The sequence below is a fragment of the Lepisosteus platostomus genome, chromosome 6, assembly GCF_059453375.1.
Source record: "Lepisosteus platostomus isolate fLepPlt1 chromosome 6, fLepPlt1.hap1, whole genome shotgun sequence".
In the NCBI taxonomy this organism is placed as follows: Eukaryota; Metazoa; Chordata; class Actinopteri; order Semionotiformes; family Lepisosteidae; genus Lepisosteus; species Lepisosteus platostomus.
Genome location: NC_142616.1, coordinates 18,249,100 through 18,268,167, shown reverse-complemented (window position 1 = coordinate 18,268,167; position 19,068 = coordinate 18,249,100). Strand labels below are relative to the sequence as shown.

Here is a 19,068-nt window from a genome sequence, read left to right as displayed (position 1 = left end):
ATTAATTCAAAAATTAAACAGCCCTCTGTCGACGTCACAGGTTACACCAGTGCGCTGAACTAGCGCTGATCCGCGGGACATATTCAGGCTGTGGCAGTGATCTTGATTCTAACACAAACTGCAATCAGTGTGCATGGGAATTTAACCATGACTGGTTTTGAGTGAAGCAATTCAAGATTAAGGGCAGCTGTTGGAGGTATTTAAAATGGACAGCTCCTGACAGGAGTTTGAGAAAATGCTGATGTGTGCATCGAAACATACCTCCTACAAACGCATCACCAGCTCCATTAGTGTCCACAATCTCACTCTGCTCGATTTCTAAGACGGGGAACATCTTAACTTCATCACCTAGGAACAAGAAGAGAGAGAATAAAATGCAAATCTGAGAACATTTTAGAGCCTGAATCAGAGCATATATTCCACTTTAATCTATAGTACAGGAACTAATTATATATATGGATTTAGTTACATATTTCCATTGCATCTGACAAGGCTATTGCTCTATTACAGGTGATAAATTGAAATTCTGCTCAAGATGTAAGCTTTGGTAAATGTCAAACATTTTCAACTACTAGGACTGTTAACAGCCTCCACAATAACATGCTTTATGTCAACACTACAGCACTTTCCCAGTGAACCTCAGGCCTGACAAGTTTGGGCCTTATGTCCTGCCAGCCTTTGTGAGTTGTTTAGTTTACAGGGCTTTTCTTACTTCCCCATTTTCTGGGGAAATGACAGTAATTTCTTCGTGCGTGCTATTGGAAATACTTTAATTGAAAACCTACACATGTACTGCGCGTATAGATAGAATCAGGACCTTTTGTATTTGTATATAAAATATGTGCTTTCAAGTCAGCTTTAAAAAAAAAAAACACTGTCAACATGTTTAGGCAGCAATAAAAGTGGGTCTTAGTGGCTGGAAGAAGTGGGGAAATGGGAATTACTGACGAGAGAAAACACCTTCCAGAATGACATTACAGACACATTACAGATCCTCAGGAGCAGGGCAGATCCTCTGGCTCACCTGCACAAAATTAAAGACTCACATTCAGATTGCAAGAAGAAAGATTTCCGAAGGGGGGAGGAATTTGGGGTTACTTTTCTGGGACTCGAAATAAACTGTTACAGCTAAAAAAAAATAATTCCCAATGCCGTGATTTTAAGACTACAGGCCTTATGTTTCTAAGGAAGCTGCTTATCTGTTGCACCTTGGTACACAGACGATTGCCGTGTGTCGATGCTCCCCCAACACACACACAGTCCATCTGATTTGCTACTTTCAACACAGCCTTTTTAAAAAGGCACAGTGCTGAAATATTTATACCATTATTATCCGTCAGAACATAATGAGACTTATTTATTAGGGCGCCAGAAGACTTCATTTCGAGTCCTGGGCATTGCTGCGAACTGAGTGCCGTAGTCAGTCTCGTCTTTGATCAGTCTTACATCTTACAATCAGTGCAAATTTTAAACATCTTTGTTTAAGCGCCGCCAGCTGTCAGCTCCACTTGTGCGCTGATGGAGACGGGCAAGCTGATGGGCCATTCTGGAGCGCGCCGCAGCAAACCACGCAGGGCCAACTGCAAAACGTGACTTCATTTTAATTACCTCTTCCCGAAAACACTTGATTGGTTTTAGAAATTCCAGCTCCACGACAGATGTCATTCTCTCCCTGCCAATAAGAACTTTTATCATCTCAATGACCAAAACATATTCTAGGCGTATTCTGGGTAAGCACTGGTCTCTTTTATTAGGTTTTTAGAATCTAATTTAATTTCTACTTCAAATAAATCATTTATGTCAGATTCATAAAGAGGACTTTGAGATCCTCTGTTCTGGAGCCTCACCAGAATAAATTACGCAGAAAGTCTTCAGACATTTTTCACGGATCCCTCGTGGTCTCTAATGGGGAAAAACCTACCTCTGCCCAAATTCCGACATTTTCTATTTATCTGGGTGTAACACAGACCTGGGGAATCCGCTTCAGTTCTATAGCCGCCATGTGACATCTCCAAAGACAGCTTCTCACTACAACAGACAGGTCCCCTGTTGCCTTAAACCTTCCAGACTAGGTCTAGGCAGTACCCCAGTCCCTCCTCACACGTGTAGAGCACCCCGCGGTGTCTAGACGGACGAGCTGCAGGCACGGGAATGAGCTTGTGAGATGCACTGACACTGAGGGGCAACCCCACGGCACCACAGACGAAGGGTGCGCTGTGATACATATGCTTTATCTCAGAGATCGCTCTGTCTTCTTAAACGAAGCTGCCGATTGTGGCTTTGATAATTAATTACGTAAAATGCAGATCCTTTTAGGATCAAGCTAATTAGTGGCAAAACGACTTTGCTTAATTAACGCTGCCGATGAAGCATGCTAACCCGCCTCCCTCTTGAAATGATTAACTGCAAATCTTACATGTAAATTATGTTAACAGTAATTCATAGTTTGTCAATTATTCTACAATTAGAGGTTAAAACGCCTAATTGGGATGTGGCTCTAGCAGAGTACCGTTCCTGTCAAACCCATGACAGCAATGGCAGGCTTTGGCTCCCAGTCCAGGTTTTCCAAACCCACTTTTCCGTCTATAACAAGAGGCTGAATCTTGACCAGAAAATGTCCAAGTTTCTGTTTGTGAGAGCTTCTGACACAAAAAAGAAGGTCTCTGCTTGGGGACATCTCTGTATCTTCTCCAGTGTTTGTATCTTCATGCTGCAGACCCACTGTAATCATATTCAGCACAGACTGTATATAGCATGGGAGCTACAGGCAGGCTAATTTTACCAAACAGTTAAACTCTCCTTACTTACCAATAATGCCTCAGGCCTTGTTTCAGTCCTTAAACCGTTCTGGTGTTTTGACTGAATTATAATCTATGATGCTGGTGCTTTGTTGTGTGTCTGCATACAGATATATACACTCACCTTATACCTTCAACGGCTTTTACAGATAAACACACACATGCCAACATTGTCTTGTAACACACTCTACCTTTCAGATGTGTTCAAAGAATTGATTGTTGCCCTGCAGCCTGACAAACAATGTTAGCGCCCATTAACAGAGCCCTCTCTTTAAATTTAGTGACAGAAGAACAAACATCCCAAGCATCAAACACATGCTTCTTTTTTTCCTAAAAACAATATTCAAATTTCAACGGGAGTTTGAGATAGAGGTGAAACGTGGCAGCAATCAACAGACATGGAGGCATACATTTACTGCAGGACAACTCAGATTGCATCAGTGTTGTGAATGAAATTAGGAGAATCCGTGACGTTTCAGATTTGAAACAGGTATAAATGTGTCAAAAGGCTGAGGACTTCCCAGGAGGCAGAAGTCCACTAAATCCTACTTGTGTGGGAGTGTGTGGGAGAGGACCAGTTGGCACTGAGGCGGTCGGGAATTAGTGAGGCATCATTAGCATAAACACAGGAACGGCAGCCTCACTTGAACGTGGAACGTCAGCCATGTCAGTCAGGTGTCAGGCTTCGCGATGACAGCAGTATCTGCTGCTTGGGTCTGAGCGGAAACAATTCTCTCTTTCATACCTTCTACACAACCTGACAAAATGACACTGAATGCCACCAACGCCCCTTCAATTAAATATAAAATTCCTTAACACAAACTGACAGCACCCGGCGCGGTTGTGTGTCGGATGGTTCATCATTTCTGTGGGGGGAAAAAAAAATGAATAAAGGTAGGTGCTCCCAAAATTCCTCCAGGAGGCTGGAACTGAGCTCCTGATGGAAACCCAAATCAGCCTGACTGCAGCCACAGAGCTGGCCGGCCGCGAGCTGCTCCGCTGCGCTCCGGGGAAAATATAGCCCAGCTGGCCGGGAGTCAGCGCACACTGGGGCTGCTCCAGGTGACTCCATTCTGGTGAGTCATGGCAGAAATATGGACTGATTACTGGAACGAGCTATTGTAGCCATACATCACAACAGAACCCGAAATGGCCGGAGTCCCTGGAAAACTAACCAACCCATCTGGTTTTCAAGAATTCAAACACTCAAGTCATTTATTAGGCTATTGTTAATTAGCAAGGGCATGATTTCAATTATTCATTTAAATCTGTGACTTAGTACAAAGAAAATGTAAGCAAGCCTGGTACGAAACCGAATGATTTAAAATGCAAACTAGACGGCAAAATAGCTACTGCAATATTTTCTTTCCTTCAAAAAAAAGAGCTGAAAATAAAAACAAAGCAACCATTACCGACCAGATGTTAATATTCTAAATCCTTTTTGGATCACAGTTGTGATATTGTAAAACAAATTCATTACACTGTAAAAAAAAAAAAACAAGCACTTGGGAAAACTGTCTTTAAAATGATGACTGTTTTTATTGCTTATTTTTCTTTAAATTTACAAGACATCAAGTAGCACAGAGCTGCACTTCCACCTTGAACAAGGCTGAACTTGCACATGTGCGTGTAGACGGCATTGATGTTTAATGGTGCATGATGCTCTAGGTAGTTCCCATAACCTTGCTTTGTCTCCGACAAGCTGCGTCAATTGATATGATAATATCGAGAGGATGTCTGAAATGAGCAGGGCTGCGCTCGGACAATCTGTGTGCTCTTTGGATTTTCCACCATTTGGTAGCCAAATGGTGTCCAAAACTCTTTCTTAAGTGCCAAAGGCAACACTGAATTGAATTTGGAACACATGGAAGCGGAGCAGATGCTTAGAATCCAAATGATATATATGTACACGTCTTAAATTACAATAAAAAAACCCACAAACTGCAGTATAAGCTGTGCATCGTGATACTTTATTAATAAACTGTTGTGTCTAATCTACATATTACCCTCCTTATAGTGGGATAACACCTAACACATCTGCTTGTTTGACTTTGTGTGCGTGGGGGGTGTGGGTGTTTCATTATAAAAAAGCTGCACAGCTTATAATATTATCTGAGAGATCAGCTTTTGTGAACAGGATTCCTTGAACAAATTACAGCACATACACAAACTATTAATTAATACAGTACAAGGACTCACTGTAGGCACAAAGCACGGGGGCCTGCAGGCTCATTCACATAAGTCTCATAAAGGAAATAATGGCAAGAGTGCTAGAAGAAAATGATCATGAAGAGAAATGTGATTAAGAAAAACAGAAACTTGCACTCTAAACACTGTGCTGAGCTCCTCTCTCAACCTGCTTCCCCATGTCTTTAATCAAAAGGCAGAGTTCTTCTTTCATTCGAAGCAGATTATTGAATTTGGCTGTATAAAGACAGCTCCAGTGAAATCAATGACTAATCCGAGACCAATTTTATGTTAATGTAAAACACAAAGAGCGGATTGGCAGAACTATTTAATAGGCATGGTAATTAAAACTTTGCTGCCAAGATACTGTTTCATTGCTGTTATTGGCCTGTGGTCTGTCTGTAAACATTGCTTCACTTCAGTACAGATGACTTTTTTTTTTAATAGTGACTGTGCTTGCCTTACAAGTTCATATAAATCACAAATAAACTGGATCCCCGACTAAACCGATCATCTCTTTTGCTGAAGAATTTTTTGGACTTTTTTGCTGGGCATTTTTGGGGGGGGTATTTCTTTTTCTTCACAACTTTCTTAAAAAAAGCCTGGAGCATAAAATGCAACCTTTCCCTTTGTCTCATATTTAACCTTTTGGAAAAAAAAAGGATTTGCTTTAGTCCAGGGAAATCTTTAACATTCTCATATCATTCCTGGAAATGATACTGTTCTATCAGCATGTGCAGGAATTACAAAACATGATTTATGAGATATGTACCATATGCATATTTGTTTATGCTAATCCTAAGAACCATGCAGTTGATACTTTCACATCATAAACATTTACAACATCACTGTGGCATTACAGACTTTTACAGCTGTGCTAAAAATAGTTTCCCTTTGAATGCACTGCACAGTTAAACATGGGTAACTGAAAGAGGCATTTGCTCCATATTAACTATTTGATGGGCTGATGACTTTCACTTAAGAGATGATCCAGACAGCTTTTTAATCAAATTCATATTTTAAATCTCACCTACTTTTATCTGAAACTTTTACAGTGTACGTCTTGTGTGGCAAATCCATGCCCATCACTAGTAGAAATATTTATCTCTCTGCAGACGTCTGTAATGACAGGGCGTCACTGAGCCATGGGAAACTGGAGCACACCAATGTCAGCCAATAACAGGCTGAGAAACCAGGGCTCCGGCCTTCAGAGGCCTGCAGTGAGAAAGATTACTTCACGTCAGTCCCCGCATCACGCTCAGCCTGAAACATTTAATTTGCTCTATAAAGCACTATAAAGGCTCAGCCACAAAGATGAGAGGCACTTCTCCGGCAGGGTGGTCAACATAGAGTCTGTTTCCTAACTAGCAGCAAAATCCCGGCCCAGACAAGTGGAACTGGCAGCGAGGGCTCACTACAGGAGTGTCATCTTCATCTCCTCGAGCACGTCACCAGCACAGCCAGGCTGAGCAAGCAAGCCACAAACCCCTCCCCCAAGAGCTGGGCTGCTCTGTCATTTTTCTGTGTCACTTATTGTTTTTTAAAAGGCATTGTCAAATTTGGGATGTGTAAAGGTTAATCCCACGCAGAAATGGACAGAGAAAGAAGAGACCTGTTTCTGTTGTTAAGCCATCAGGTCTGGAGACCAGATTGAACACCCGAGGAATCTCAACAGCTGAAAACGTCAAGTCTCTTCTTTCTCTCTAGTTTCTTTCTACTAGTGTGGAATTAACACTAGTTAACACTAGACACAGCTCCCCATCCGAACGTTGGGGAAACGTCGAAATTTGTTGTTATGAGACCCACCGATTTTAACCTTCAGGTTCTAGAGAATCTGTCTGAGAGTAAAATTGGTAAAAAGAGGTCGGGTGGTCTTGGCTGATCCAGTGGGACAAGAGGAAACAAGTCATACAGAGAAGATCGGCTTTAATTAGTCTTATCCATGAGACACATGAAGTCAGGAGGTCAGAGGAGTAACAACTGACAGGAAGAGAAGTTGAGTGTTTGTGCGAGTCTGTATCTGAGTGCAAATCTCAGATACAGAATCTCTGATACAGAATACAGATACCGTATCAGAGAGTGTGTCCCTATCAGAGATTGTGAGTCTGTATCTGAGAGTGAAGTTGTATCTGAGAGTGGCAGTGTGAAAAAATGTGTGAACAAGGGTGTGAACGTGTATGAGAGTCTGTATCAGAGTTATTGATGAATTATATGTGTGATGACTGAATGGAGGAAGAATCCTCACAATGACAGTAGTATGAATCAAAAATGTCTTGTTTAATATGTGAAAGTGCCAAAGCTAAATGTTTTGGGTCCACCTTCACCCCATGCTGAGTTTCATTCTGGCAGAGTACAGAATAGTACATGAAAACATACCGAAGCTAGGGATGGCCCTGTTTAAAAATATGAAAATCTGTGTGCATGCAGAAGTGCTTGTAGGAGTGGGTGTTTGGGCTGGAGAAGGGGTGGATATCGCATTTTATATTCATCTCTATCTAGGAATTGCCTCGATACATTTCCCTTTCACGCAAGACTGCTGGTGGCAAAATTGGCCAGACACTTCAAAGGCACAGTCCGGCTCCAATGTGACGCTGAGGCCACAGTGAAGCCGGCGTGACTCTGCAGTCCTCACCTCTGTACCTCCTCACATCAACCTCCGGGCTGTAACAAGCTGTCCAGGCCACAGGGTCTGCTCTGAGAATTGTCCCGACGGGATGTGAAGTTACACACCAAGCAACAGCAAAACAACAAGGACAGAATGAGCAACAGCACTGAGAAACAAGATTCGGCACTCACATATTCTCTCTCTCTCTAGAGAGAGAGAGAGGCTGACATAAGTGACATCTGTTCTCACAGTAATCTATTTGATTAAAATCCCATAAGGACATAATTCTGATTACTATGCAGAGACTTACCAAGGATGTTTAGCAATATTTAACATCAAACTTGTCTAGTTAGCAAATTCATGCTACTGCACTCTTAAAAAATACTGTTTTTTCTATTGTGCGTGATGAATTCTAACTAGTGTCTAAAATAAACAATTAAGTTTGTTACAGCTTATATGATACAAAGTGTATGCTATGATATGACCATTTTAAGTTCTAGGTTCAATATATATACAGAAATAATTACACATATCACAATGAAGTCTGTAGAGAAGAAGCTTAAGCCAAATAAGCAACAATTTTGGGTGAAATCTCGATTCATGCAACACGCATACCGTATATTAAACTCACATTTCCACCACTATGGAAAAAAAGCATCCCATGATCTTTCCTTTTTTCAATTTGTATTGTAGTCACTCAGGACTAACCAATTTTAACTATTTTTAAGGGGAAAAGCATTATTATTCAACGCCTCTTTCAATTAAAAATTTTAAATTGATTATACTGAATCTCCAAAGCCGGTGCAGAACACTTTCGACAGGTGTGTTCCCGGTTATGGATAATGCCCTTTCGATAAGGCACACGGCAGCAAAACAGCTTCTGAACCAAGAAGCCCATCTCTGGGGGTATCATTAGAAACAGGTAGAACTTCAAAGCACAATTTTTTAAAACTCGCAAAAAAAAAACAAGCACTCCAAAAAATAAAAAATTCAAACCCTTCAAAAAGAGAATGTAGATGGGTAGGTAAATCCCTACAAAAACATTCAGCGGGGATTTTCAGCTTTAGAGAGCATCAGCTGAAGGGAATGATGGGCAGATTTATAATGAGACAGGCCAAGTGAAGGGTAGACTGCTAACGAAGTTAAAAAGTTTGTATAATTTTGCAGTCAAGGGAGGTAGAATTCATGGATTATGATGATGAGGTATACAGTAAATGTTTACTGCAAATTCAGAATCCAAATAGATTTTAACGAAAAGCATTCCCAAACTTTCTAACATTAAAACCGTCAGGTACTGTATATACTAATAGCAATAACCAGGCACGCTGTGATGGTTTAAGATTCTACTTACCACAACAAGCTATCTAGGCTGTACTGTAGTCTAGACTTTTGTGAGGTTCAGACCTCAGTCAAAGATTTCACCTTCTATTTTTCAGGATGTTATTTAAATGAAAATCTAAGTATTCTTTTGGTGAAAGTGCAAAAACAAATTTTAGTTTTCACCTTCTGTGTCAAACCAATAACTTATCGGGAAAGAAGAGCTCATTTTCACCTTCTGAGTGAATCCTCTACCCCGCCAGGCACTTAAAATACATTGTTTTGGAAGTATTAGAATGGATTCAAAGGAGAGCGCTCTGAGACCACATGCTAGGTTCTGCATTAAATTAACTCCGATGCTCTCCGTATTTCCCTGTTCTCTTTCTGCTGTCTTGTTCTGATTAACAGCATCAGCATGGGAAGAAATGAGCTTGCCGACTTCTGAAAATGACCATCCAACCTCCTATCAACAATCTCTATAGGCTCTGCTCTGCATCCGCCTCGCTTTGCAGCCCTGGTCCCACTCCTGCACTTTTCCCCTACCACTCCGACGAACTTGCCTCTATTTCTCCTTCATCCTCTTCCTCGTCATTCTCAGTCCTCACCTCCTCCTACTTCCACCGCTAGTCACCCCTACTTCTCCTCCTTGACACCCCTCTCTGGCTCACACATCTCCTCCCAGATCCAGGATCACTAACCTCACTGGCTTCTCAGGCGCTCCATCAAACTCACCTCCTCCAGGGTGCTGCCCCTCATCTCCTTTCCACCTCTCAACTTTTGGGGTGTTTAGGCACAAGCTATCTATCTCGTCGTGTTGTCACACAACGAAAACCCTGGTTTCTCTCAAGGAATGGCTGGACGAGATCCTTAAACCCATTAACTACTAACTATCAAACGGGCCTACATAACATTAAAACAGTACTTCTGCACAGCGCAGAACAAATTAAAGGCCTAGTCGGTCTCTCATCAGCTATTAAACGCAGCAGACCTCCCAAATGCTCATTTATTAGCTCGCTCCACTGCAGAGGTTCAGGGCACAAAGAGCCTAATTAGTACTTTAATAGGTGCATCAGCCAGGCCTTGTGCAGGTCAGCAGTCCCTGAAAGCACCATTAAGGACAGCACCTCTCTTGCGGCTTTCAATAAGCATGTTTAACGCCAAGAGGTGAGGAAACGGGTGATTTAATATTCAGGGGGAAAAAACAACAATAACAAATTGGCATCTCTTTGGAGAATTGCCCCATAGGCCAGGCATTTTTACGTCCTTAATCATTATTAAATGACTTAACATGACACACGGAGCCTGGCGAACGATTGCATCCCGACAACAGAACAAATTACAAATGAAATGAAAGATCAAGCCGTATTAGAGGTCCGCCTCTGGGAAATAAAAATCTTTAATTCTCTTTTATATTGACATTTATTTGGCTGCCATGAATAACAACGGAGCAGTCAGATTTGGCGATGCCGAGTGCTACTGTATGGCTCATCCCAGGGCCCTGGAATTCCTTGACATTTATCATGTTTGCCTTTGTAGACGACATCACAACATATCTCTTCATCCTCCTCCCATTCATCACGCTTTTTATATAAAGTTCACGGAGCCACACAACTCTGTCTTCATAAAGAGCAGATGAAAAAGGCCAGCAGGTGTTATTCATCACCACGAAACACCTACGGGACACCAGACGTGTTCATTTTCTCCGAACCTCTGGGGGGGGGCTCGCGGCTGCCTGGATGGGGGAGCTCTGGTCCTCCCGATAGCGGAGGCTTATCTGTTAGCGCAGTTTCTTTCCCGCTGACGAGGCTCGATCCAGAACGCGCTGTCTCCCGAAGCAGCCCGGGAGACACTGGGGTAGAAGAGACAGGCCACTGGCGACGGACATGGAGAGCACCTTGCCAGGCCAGGAACCCCAGACCGCCACGTCTCAACTCTTGCTTCCAAACCCCAGTTTTGTCTCATGAGGCTCCCGCTCAGAAATGCTATTTTTGCCCCTCCAGTTACGGCCCTGTGTTTTTGTCAGCCAGCGGTACATTCTAGAATAAGTGTTACCCCCCCACACACTTCCCCAGCAAAAAACGCAGTGACTCCTGCCGTGTGCACGAAGGACCGCGCTCTGAAGGGAAGAGGCACTAGAATTCTCTCTCCGGTCCCCCAAACTCCCCACCCCCTCTTTCATTCTTCGAGCTGCGCCGCAGAGCCTGCTGGCCTAATCAGTTACAACTGTGACTCTCTCTCCTCCACGGCTCAGCTCAACTTCCAAACTCCCAGGAACACACCCCCCCACCCCTCGGTTACCGCGGCAACGGCTCCCTGTACAACAGCCTTTCGGATACAAACACTGAATCAGTGAGAGACAGGAGGTCAAAGCCAGCACTGACTTAATTTCAAACACTGTTGTGGAAAATGACTAAAATGATTCACACTCTGTTGTTAAGGTGATCTCTTCATAAGCTGTTTAGTGATACCAAGGAAACCCTTCGACACCATATTTTTTATGAAAAGTGTGCATAATTGTCTGGTCACAATTGATCAGAACTATATCATTTTCTGAAACCTCAAATTTGCATTTATTAAAATACAAAAGTAGAAGTCTAGAGATATAAAGTTGAGGGGAATATATATATAATTAGTATTTGAGATTCTGATGGGTACATGGAACTTTGCTCTTCTGAGCAACAGCAGGCTTAAATACAAGAGCCTATAAAAATAATTCCATCTAAATAAAATAAACACTTTTGCCAGAAATGCTGCTTAAAGCACTTCTAATGGAGATCCCACTCAAAGGTCGTCCTTTCTTTGCAACCCCAAATGTGAGCTCGGACAGTGAACTGGACGCTGAACTCTAAAACAGAGCACGTTGGCGACGGGAGGCTTACCGCTGGTCACCACAGTGCCGTCCTTCCCCTGGGTGAAGACCACGATGCGCTGCCTCCGCTTGTTCACTTTGGGCAGACTCTGGGCCTTCCTCGCAATCTCCTCAATGTCCTCGGTCTGCAGCAAGAGGACAACACAGGCCCGTCACTTTAACACGCAGGAGGAGGAGAAGGCGGGGTCCCGGACGTCAGGGGAGAACACACGCCCACGGGGTCGAGAGGTTCCAGCTGGACTTCGCCCTCCAGAGCACCCAGATATCGCGCAGAAGCGCGGCAACAGCAATGCGGCAAAAGAAAGAGAAAGCGCTTCATCGCCACCAGGGAGATGACGTGGACTTACTGGAAGTCATGTTAGGGTTCGTGAAGGTTTGCCACTTAAAAACCTTAAATGGGTGGATGCTGGATTCAGGTGGATGCTGCACATTGGTGGTGGTGGAGGGGAGTCCCCATTACCTGTAAAGCGCTTTGAGTGGAGTGTCCAGAAAAGCGCTATATAAGTGTAAGCAATTATTATTATTATTATTATTAAAAGAAACTTAAAAACCCAACAAGAGATCATCTCCGACCCCAGTGGTTCCTTCATAAAATGACCTTCTATTTAGATCAACAGAGAAAATAAAGATGAGGAAAGAATGATGAGCAGAAGTCAGATTTAAAAGTCTAAATTTATGCAAAGCTCTCTCCTCTCCAGAGGAGTGGTAACAGCACTGCACACTGTCCCACTGGGCTCGGTCTGGGCAGGCAGCAGATGTCCAGTTGTGCCCCAGGCAAGCTTTTGACCTGCACGCTCCCCGGCACAGAGAGCAGAGCAAAATGATCTTAGTCATCTCCGACCTGTCTGAGTTGACATCAATTTCTCCTTTGTTATTTTACTAAAGAATAACATGCCTTTTTTTAGAAAAAAAAAAAACCTCGAGTTATCAAAAGACAGCAAGAAAGAACAAGGAATATGGAGCAGTAGGATCTTGGAGTCAAATCAGAGGCCACTGTTTCAGTTCTGAATATCCTGTGAATAGGCCACACATCTGTGCAACCTAAACATCACACCATCCAGCTGTCAGAACAGAAGGGGAGGGACGGTTTGGCCTTTCTGACTTTTTCCTCACTTTCCCCATTCAGAGTAAGCTAAAGCCTGAATCTGGATCTGTGGTATAAGCCCGGGCTGAGCCTCGGTCACTGTTCCACTGCCAGCCGAAAGCTGTTACTTTTTCCATTAACACAGTTCCCAGCTGCTGATAGGTTACTTTTAAAAGAGCTCTGGACTGGACCAAAAAGAGCTTCCAGCTGCTCTTCTATTGCCCCCCCCCCCAAATACACACACACACCTTTAAGTTTCTCTTGTAATTGATCTGAAAATTCCTGAGCTTCGAAATGAGCTGTGTTTTCAGACTGCTGTGCTCAGACATGTAGCTGCCTGGAACACTAACACAGCATCTCTTCTGAATGGAGAGATAGTGTGACCAGCTGTGCTGGGAATTAGGCTGTTTGAAGAGGATTTCATTAAGACAAACAGAATAAGGTGCTGTTGTTTTGAAATAAAAATAGAAAGCAACTTGGAGGAGCAAGTAAACAATCACTTTTCTGAAAAACATCCCAGCATGTCAACACACCATGACTGCTAGGTATTTTTCACAGGATATTCAGTTTCACATTAATAGGTCTCTTCCCTTTTGTGTCCTCTTTTAAACCCTTTGAAGAAGCAAGGCGTCATGCGGAAGGTGTGTGGGAAGACACACCCATCGCAACAAGCACAGGACAAACAGAGCTCTGGAGGACAAGAGACGAGGTCAGGCACGGAGACATAGGCTCACAATTAGTCTGACACAACAGAGAGCAGCACAGAAGTACCTGACCCTGCATACTAGAAAAACTCTGGGATCAAGACGATTTCCAGATGGCTTATCATCATACCTGGGCAATAGTACTTTTTAAACATTTATTTTACTGCTAATCATCTGAAAATATCTGAAAATGGCATTGATATTGGGTTTATGTCCCTGGCCTCTCCTGTCCAATGGCACTAAAGAAGACCCAAAGGGGTATTCCTGAACAGCAGAAAAAAACCTTCTCACACTAACAAATACAACAGTTAACAACATATAACAAATATGAAAACAGTTACGGTACATACCGACATCTTCGACAGAAAGGAAATCGAACACATTCATTCTAATTTATCTTTATAGATGTTCTTTAACAACACACACTTACAAGACACACAGAAAGATTCCTGCAAGATTCCTCCAGAGTCCGAACAAAACACACACAATAACACTCAGCTAATTCCAAACACCTTTTAACAGTGAGTGATGGAAAGATTTTCGTTAAAAGCAACAAAGGAGGGTAGCATTACCAAGAACACAAGGGGCTTGTAGATCAGCTTGAAATACGCATGTAGCCTCCTAACCAAACATTCATTTAAATAGCAGATGCAGTGCAAGAATTTAAAGACTTCAAGAGCGCAGAAATCTGTCTCTCATTTAATTAACTTTGTAGGTAAACTTACTAGGCGCTTAAATTATTATTAGTGTGAATAGTAAAATCTCACAAATTGTTTGCAGTTGCGGAGGACTGGTATCCCTTAATGAATTACGATGTATCTATCTACCAGTTACAGCACAAGAGGAGTGCTGTGTTTTGGGAATCAGGCTTTACCGTCATCACAGTAACATTTCTAGAGAGCAAAGAGATTGGGAGGAACAAACCCTGATATCTGCCCATTCGTAGTCACGAATATCTCTGCACCACACGGTATCCTGCTGCAAAGGCATGTGAGCTTGGGGACCGCAGGCCTCTCCAGTATGCTCCGCTTTGATCCAAACCCACCTGTCAGTGTTACTTCCTAATTAACCCATCAAAAAAACATCACAAGCAGGTGGAATGTCTGGATCGGTTTTCCCGCACTTGCATGAAGGAAACGACTCATTTCAGCTTGCTCAGTGGAATGGCTAAAAATACAGACAGGGCTCTCCCCTCTCTGATATGCTGCTGCAAGGAGCGTTCCGACATCTCACACAACAACAGGAACAAGTCTCCGTCATCTGTGCTGGCTGGATATTGAACGGCGCCGTGCTCCAGCCAAAGGGCGCGATCTCTAAACGCTTCCCAAACATGTCCTCTAATCAGCCTTAAAAGGTTTAGTGTTCTTGGGAAAAAAGCGGTGTGAGACTCTCTAAGTAAGTGCTAATGGAAAGGTTAATACTGTGGTGGTTAGCAGGCAACAGCAAAAGCAATTTGTCACTGTGACTGAATTTAAACCAGGCGCAGTCAAGTCTGTAGCCCAAGGGTGCAATAAAAATACAGAACGGGGGGCTTAATCAACAGTTTCCCCTTTTTATCGCCATGGTATGGCAAGATCACAGGCATCCCTGCTACTTGTTTATTTCTTGTAGCCTTTTTGCAACTCTGTATTCATCAACCAATATTTGATCTACACATCTTAACTTTTTATTGTTTGCATTTTATTTTCTATAAAGCGACCTTGATAACGATACCATCAGCACAAAAATTACATTTAACTGTTTTTGTTAACAGAACCTGGTCTCTCTCCAACAAACAAAACTATATTTCCCAACCCGATAAGCCAGTGTTTAAGTTGAACACAAAACTAAAGCACAGAAAAAGTAGATTTTGACAACAGGCCAGATTAGGTTACAGGTTTTATAGTTTCTGAAATTCAGATGCAAAAAGGAGCTTTTTTAGTCAGTTTGTTTTTGTGTGAAGTTTATTCTATGTAATTAAAGAATTCCATAACTTTAGTTTTACGCTAAAGCATATGAAAGAAAGTAATTGCTATAGATAGTGGACAAAAAATTGGCAATACCAGGGTAAATCAGGAAAACCTAGTACGTTGAAGGCAAGGACTACCAAACAGGTGTGGCCCACTCAATAACTAAACAAATAACATCCCAACATGCTTAGGGTTATATACAAAAATGCAGGATAGGCCTGATTGCCTGTAATTATGGACAGCATAGCTTTATGCGGAGACCTCAGTGACTCTGAAACAAGGGTGATAGTCTGCCAGGTACTTCAGGGAACAAGACAGCTCAGAATTCTGATGTTTCTTGAGTAATGATGTGAAAAACACCAAGGGAAAGACATCAGCAAAGGGTAAAAGTGGATGGAAGTGCATAGTCCAGCACTATGATATCTGTGCATTAACTCAAAGTCCAAGGGAAAGCAGGAGAGCAACTTTGTTCTTAACTAATGGACAAGCGCATTCATGGAGCCGACATAAAGAATTCTGCACCTCTTAATGCTGTAGGACGCATTTTCGTAGTACGACTCATTGCTGTTTAATGGTACTGAGTGATCATCTTCACCCCATGTTGCTGTATTTCATTCCTATGAGCAGGGGTGTCTTCCAGGCACAGAGCCCACGTGGTTGCCCAATGGTTTGATGAGCATGGCGCTGCTTGGTCACCAGATCTGAACCCAATCGAGTATTCATGCGATCTCCGGAACGATGCCCAAAACTATGTTTTTCTGGCTCCATCAAACAGACATAAGCTGACTTTTTCATGGAAAGTCCTGCAGAATTATAGATGCTGGTAGACTCTAGGCCACTGTTCATATAGGCCAGAGTGACCACACAACAAACTATGAAATTACTTTAAATTAGTCTTTTCTTTCCTTCTACCTGTATCAAATGCATTAGATAGTCTAAAGGGCCTCCACCGGTTTGTGATCTTATGTAACGGGCATATGACTGAGCAATATAACTGATTGTACACAACCAGTAGATTGAAAAAATGGGTGGCTATATCATCAAGTTCCCTGGCCTTCAGAATTCTACTGCACATGAGCTGGAATTCATAAGCATAATGAATAGAGGTAGGATGACAAGCTCCAGATACTATAAAAATAATAAAACATTCTAATGATCCTATCCTTTCAATAGGTCTGGTTTTGATGCAGCATTAATAATTGAAACAGAACACCCATCCATCCATCATTCGTTTTCTTACCGCTGTATCCAATACATGGTTGTTGGGGAGCCAGAGCCTATCCCAGCAAGCAACTGGCACCAGGCAGGGTACACTTTGTATGGGTTGCTAGTAAGTCACAGAAGTGCGCAAAATCAACAACAAAGAATTCCAAAATTTCACTGAATTAACTTTGCCATCAAAGCAACCTACCAATTTCCAATTTATAATTACTTCTCTGAATTTAAATCAGGAATGAGCCCTAAGGTTTTTAAAATCTTGTCCTTTTTTTTCTACACTGTGGATACTTCAAACAAAAAAGACATTTACAGTTCCTGAAGGTGACAACAACTCTGTTAAACTCTACTTATGAAGGGTATTAAATCTCTTTGATAATAAGCTATGAACAAACACTCCAGCTTTATCAGGGTGTCAAATTCTGCTCAGCAAAAGTGTGTCTTTATTAAATCTAGCAAAGAACTGATCTTCTGGTGTAACCTGTTTATGAAACAGCACCAAGAAAATATTAAATTCCAACTAATCTGTACCTTACAGCATCTATGTCTATTTAAAAGACACAACTGAATATTCAATTGTATAGGGAGCTGGATATAATGATGGTTTTAAAAAGAAAAATAATGTAAATTGGTGTAGTAACAATTAACCACTTTTACTGAGCTCCGGAGAATGAAAACAGGTTGACTTGTTTTAGGCCTTAGTGTGTTATTGCCTTCAGAGACTATAAAAATAGAGAAAGCTTAATGAATGAACAGAAGACTTTTACACGTTATACTTAGGACTGGTTTACACACAGGAATTTGTCATGTTACCAAAAGCAGTGAGTCAGTGATGTTCAGGGTCTGGGGGTGAGCAGATTGATTTTTCACATTTCAAAGACATTCTCTGTCCTGTCAGGAAAGTTGCTTAATTCTCCATTAAATCAGCCTGACTCAACTTTATTAATCACAGAATCTTATCATGAGGAAAGCGCCTGTGTTGTAAATTGCAGGTTGCTATCACGGCGCTGAAATAATACAGCCCAAGGACTCTCCAGTGTAATTAAGATACGAAACACAGTACCAGTGGTGCTGAATTTTAAGGAGGTAAGTAAAACGTCTTTTGAGAGCGAGGAGGGCATTCAGAGGATACGAATGGCTGCTACACAGTACGCATGAGTAACTTCATACCAAAACAAACTGGGGTGTCAGTGTGAGTACCAGCTGGGAACATCAGCTGGCCTTCGTTAGTGGTCCAATTTAGATTGGTGCGCACAAGCAGGAACAGCATAAGCTTTCTCTCTTGACCCCTCAGACCCCTGAGAGCCCCAGGTGACCACTCCATAACCCTGCTCAACTGAGTAAGCAGGCAGAACACTCAAGCAGCCCGATTACACTTGATTCATATGCTTCTGAAATGATTTTTGAAAGAGAAGATTTTTCTCCTATTTTACAGCTTATAGATCCTGTACCTTAAAACTTGAAAAATAATTATTACAAAATCTTAAATGCATCATTCGGTAAAATACCACTGGTGAATCTGAAGGCAACAGTGTCATTTCTCAGCCTGGTTCTGACAGTGTGAAGTAACATAACCAAGTTTCTGATACAGGCACGCTGATAACTCTGTCTAAAATGATAAAACTGTTTCAACTATTATACCCAACACTCCTTCCAAGTCCGTGACCTTTTATCTAGAACTGTATCGCATTGAAATAACAACAGAAGGAATGTCTTTTCTACAGCTGACAGAAACATGCTAAAATCAGCTCTACCTTTATTCTGGAAAACATTCCCTTTTGTTCTGGCATATTTTATGGGCGAACATCCACTCAATTGTTATTTACAGAATCTTTAAACCACAGGTGGCAGTAATTCAGTTATTAAAATGGTTTAATAGTTTACAATTTAGTCTTGTATCAGCCTCCGCTGCAGCAGACAATCCTCCTGGAGTGTAATGAAGTTAATGAGGTAGCTTTTTAACTAAGCAACCTGACAGGCCCTGGATGCGCAGAGGCAGCTTGACACAATGCCCAACTTCTCAGCTTCCCAAGAGGCTTTTCAAAATTCAATACATAACATCTGTAGGCGATGTTGGGTACAGACCTAGCAGAATGCGTCATAACACCGAGCTGGCTGAACAAAGAAACCATGACGACTGCCAGGTTTCCATGGCAACCGCTGCAAGGCCCACAGAGTATAATAGCACATCAATCACTGTCCAAAAGAACTTCATTATCAGCAAAAATAATCCTTTAGGATCTGTTTAGCGTGGCATTGTCGGTCAACTCACCTCAAAGCCTTGTTCTCTTGCAAAAGTGGCAGCCTCCTGAAATAAAACACAACGGAACAGTTAATTAC

General features: G+C 42.2%; 1 protein-coding gene across 3 annotated transcripts in view; it reads right to left on the bottom strand.

Annotated features, from left to right (window-relative positions):
• The window catches only part of adka (adenosine kinase a), a 131,332-nt gene that overhangs the window by 2,580 nt on the left and 109,684 nt on the right, over positions 1–19,068 (bottom strand). For all 3 annotated transcript variants that reach the window (XM_088634535.1, XM_088634537.1, XM_088634536.1), the window contains 3 exons: positions 19,001–19,036; positions 11,787–11,901; positions 262–348 (listed from right to left, as the gene is read on the bottom strand). In XM_088634535.1, coding sequence (XP_088490661.1) covers positions 262–348; positions 11,787–11,901; positions 19,001–19,036 — 238 coding nt within the window. The remainder of the gene's footprint in view (positions 1–261; positions 349–11,786; positions 11,902–19,000; positions 19,037–19,068) is intronic.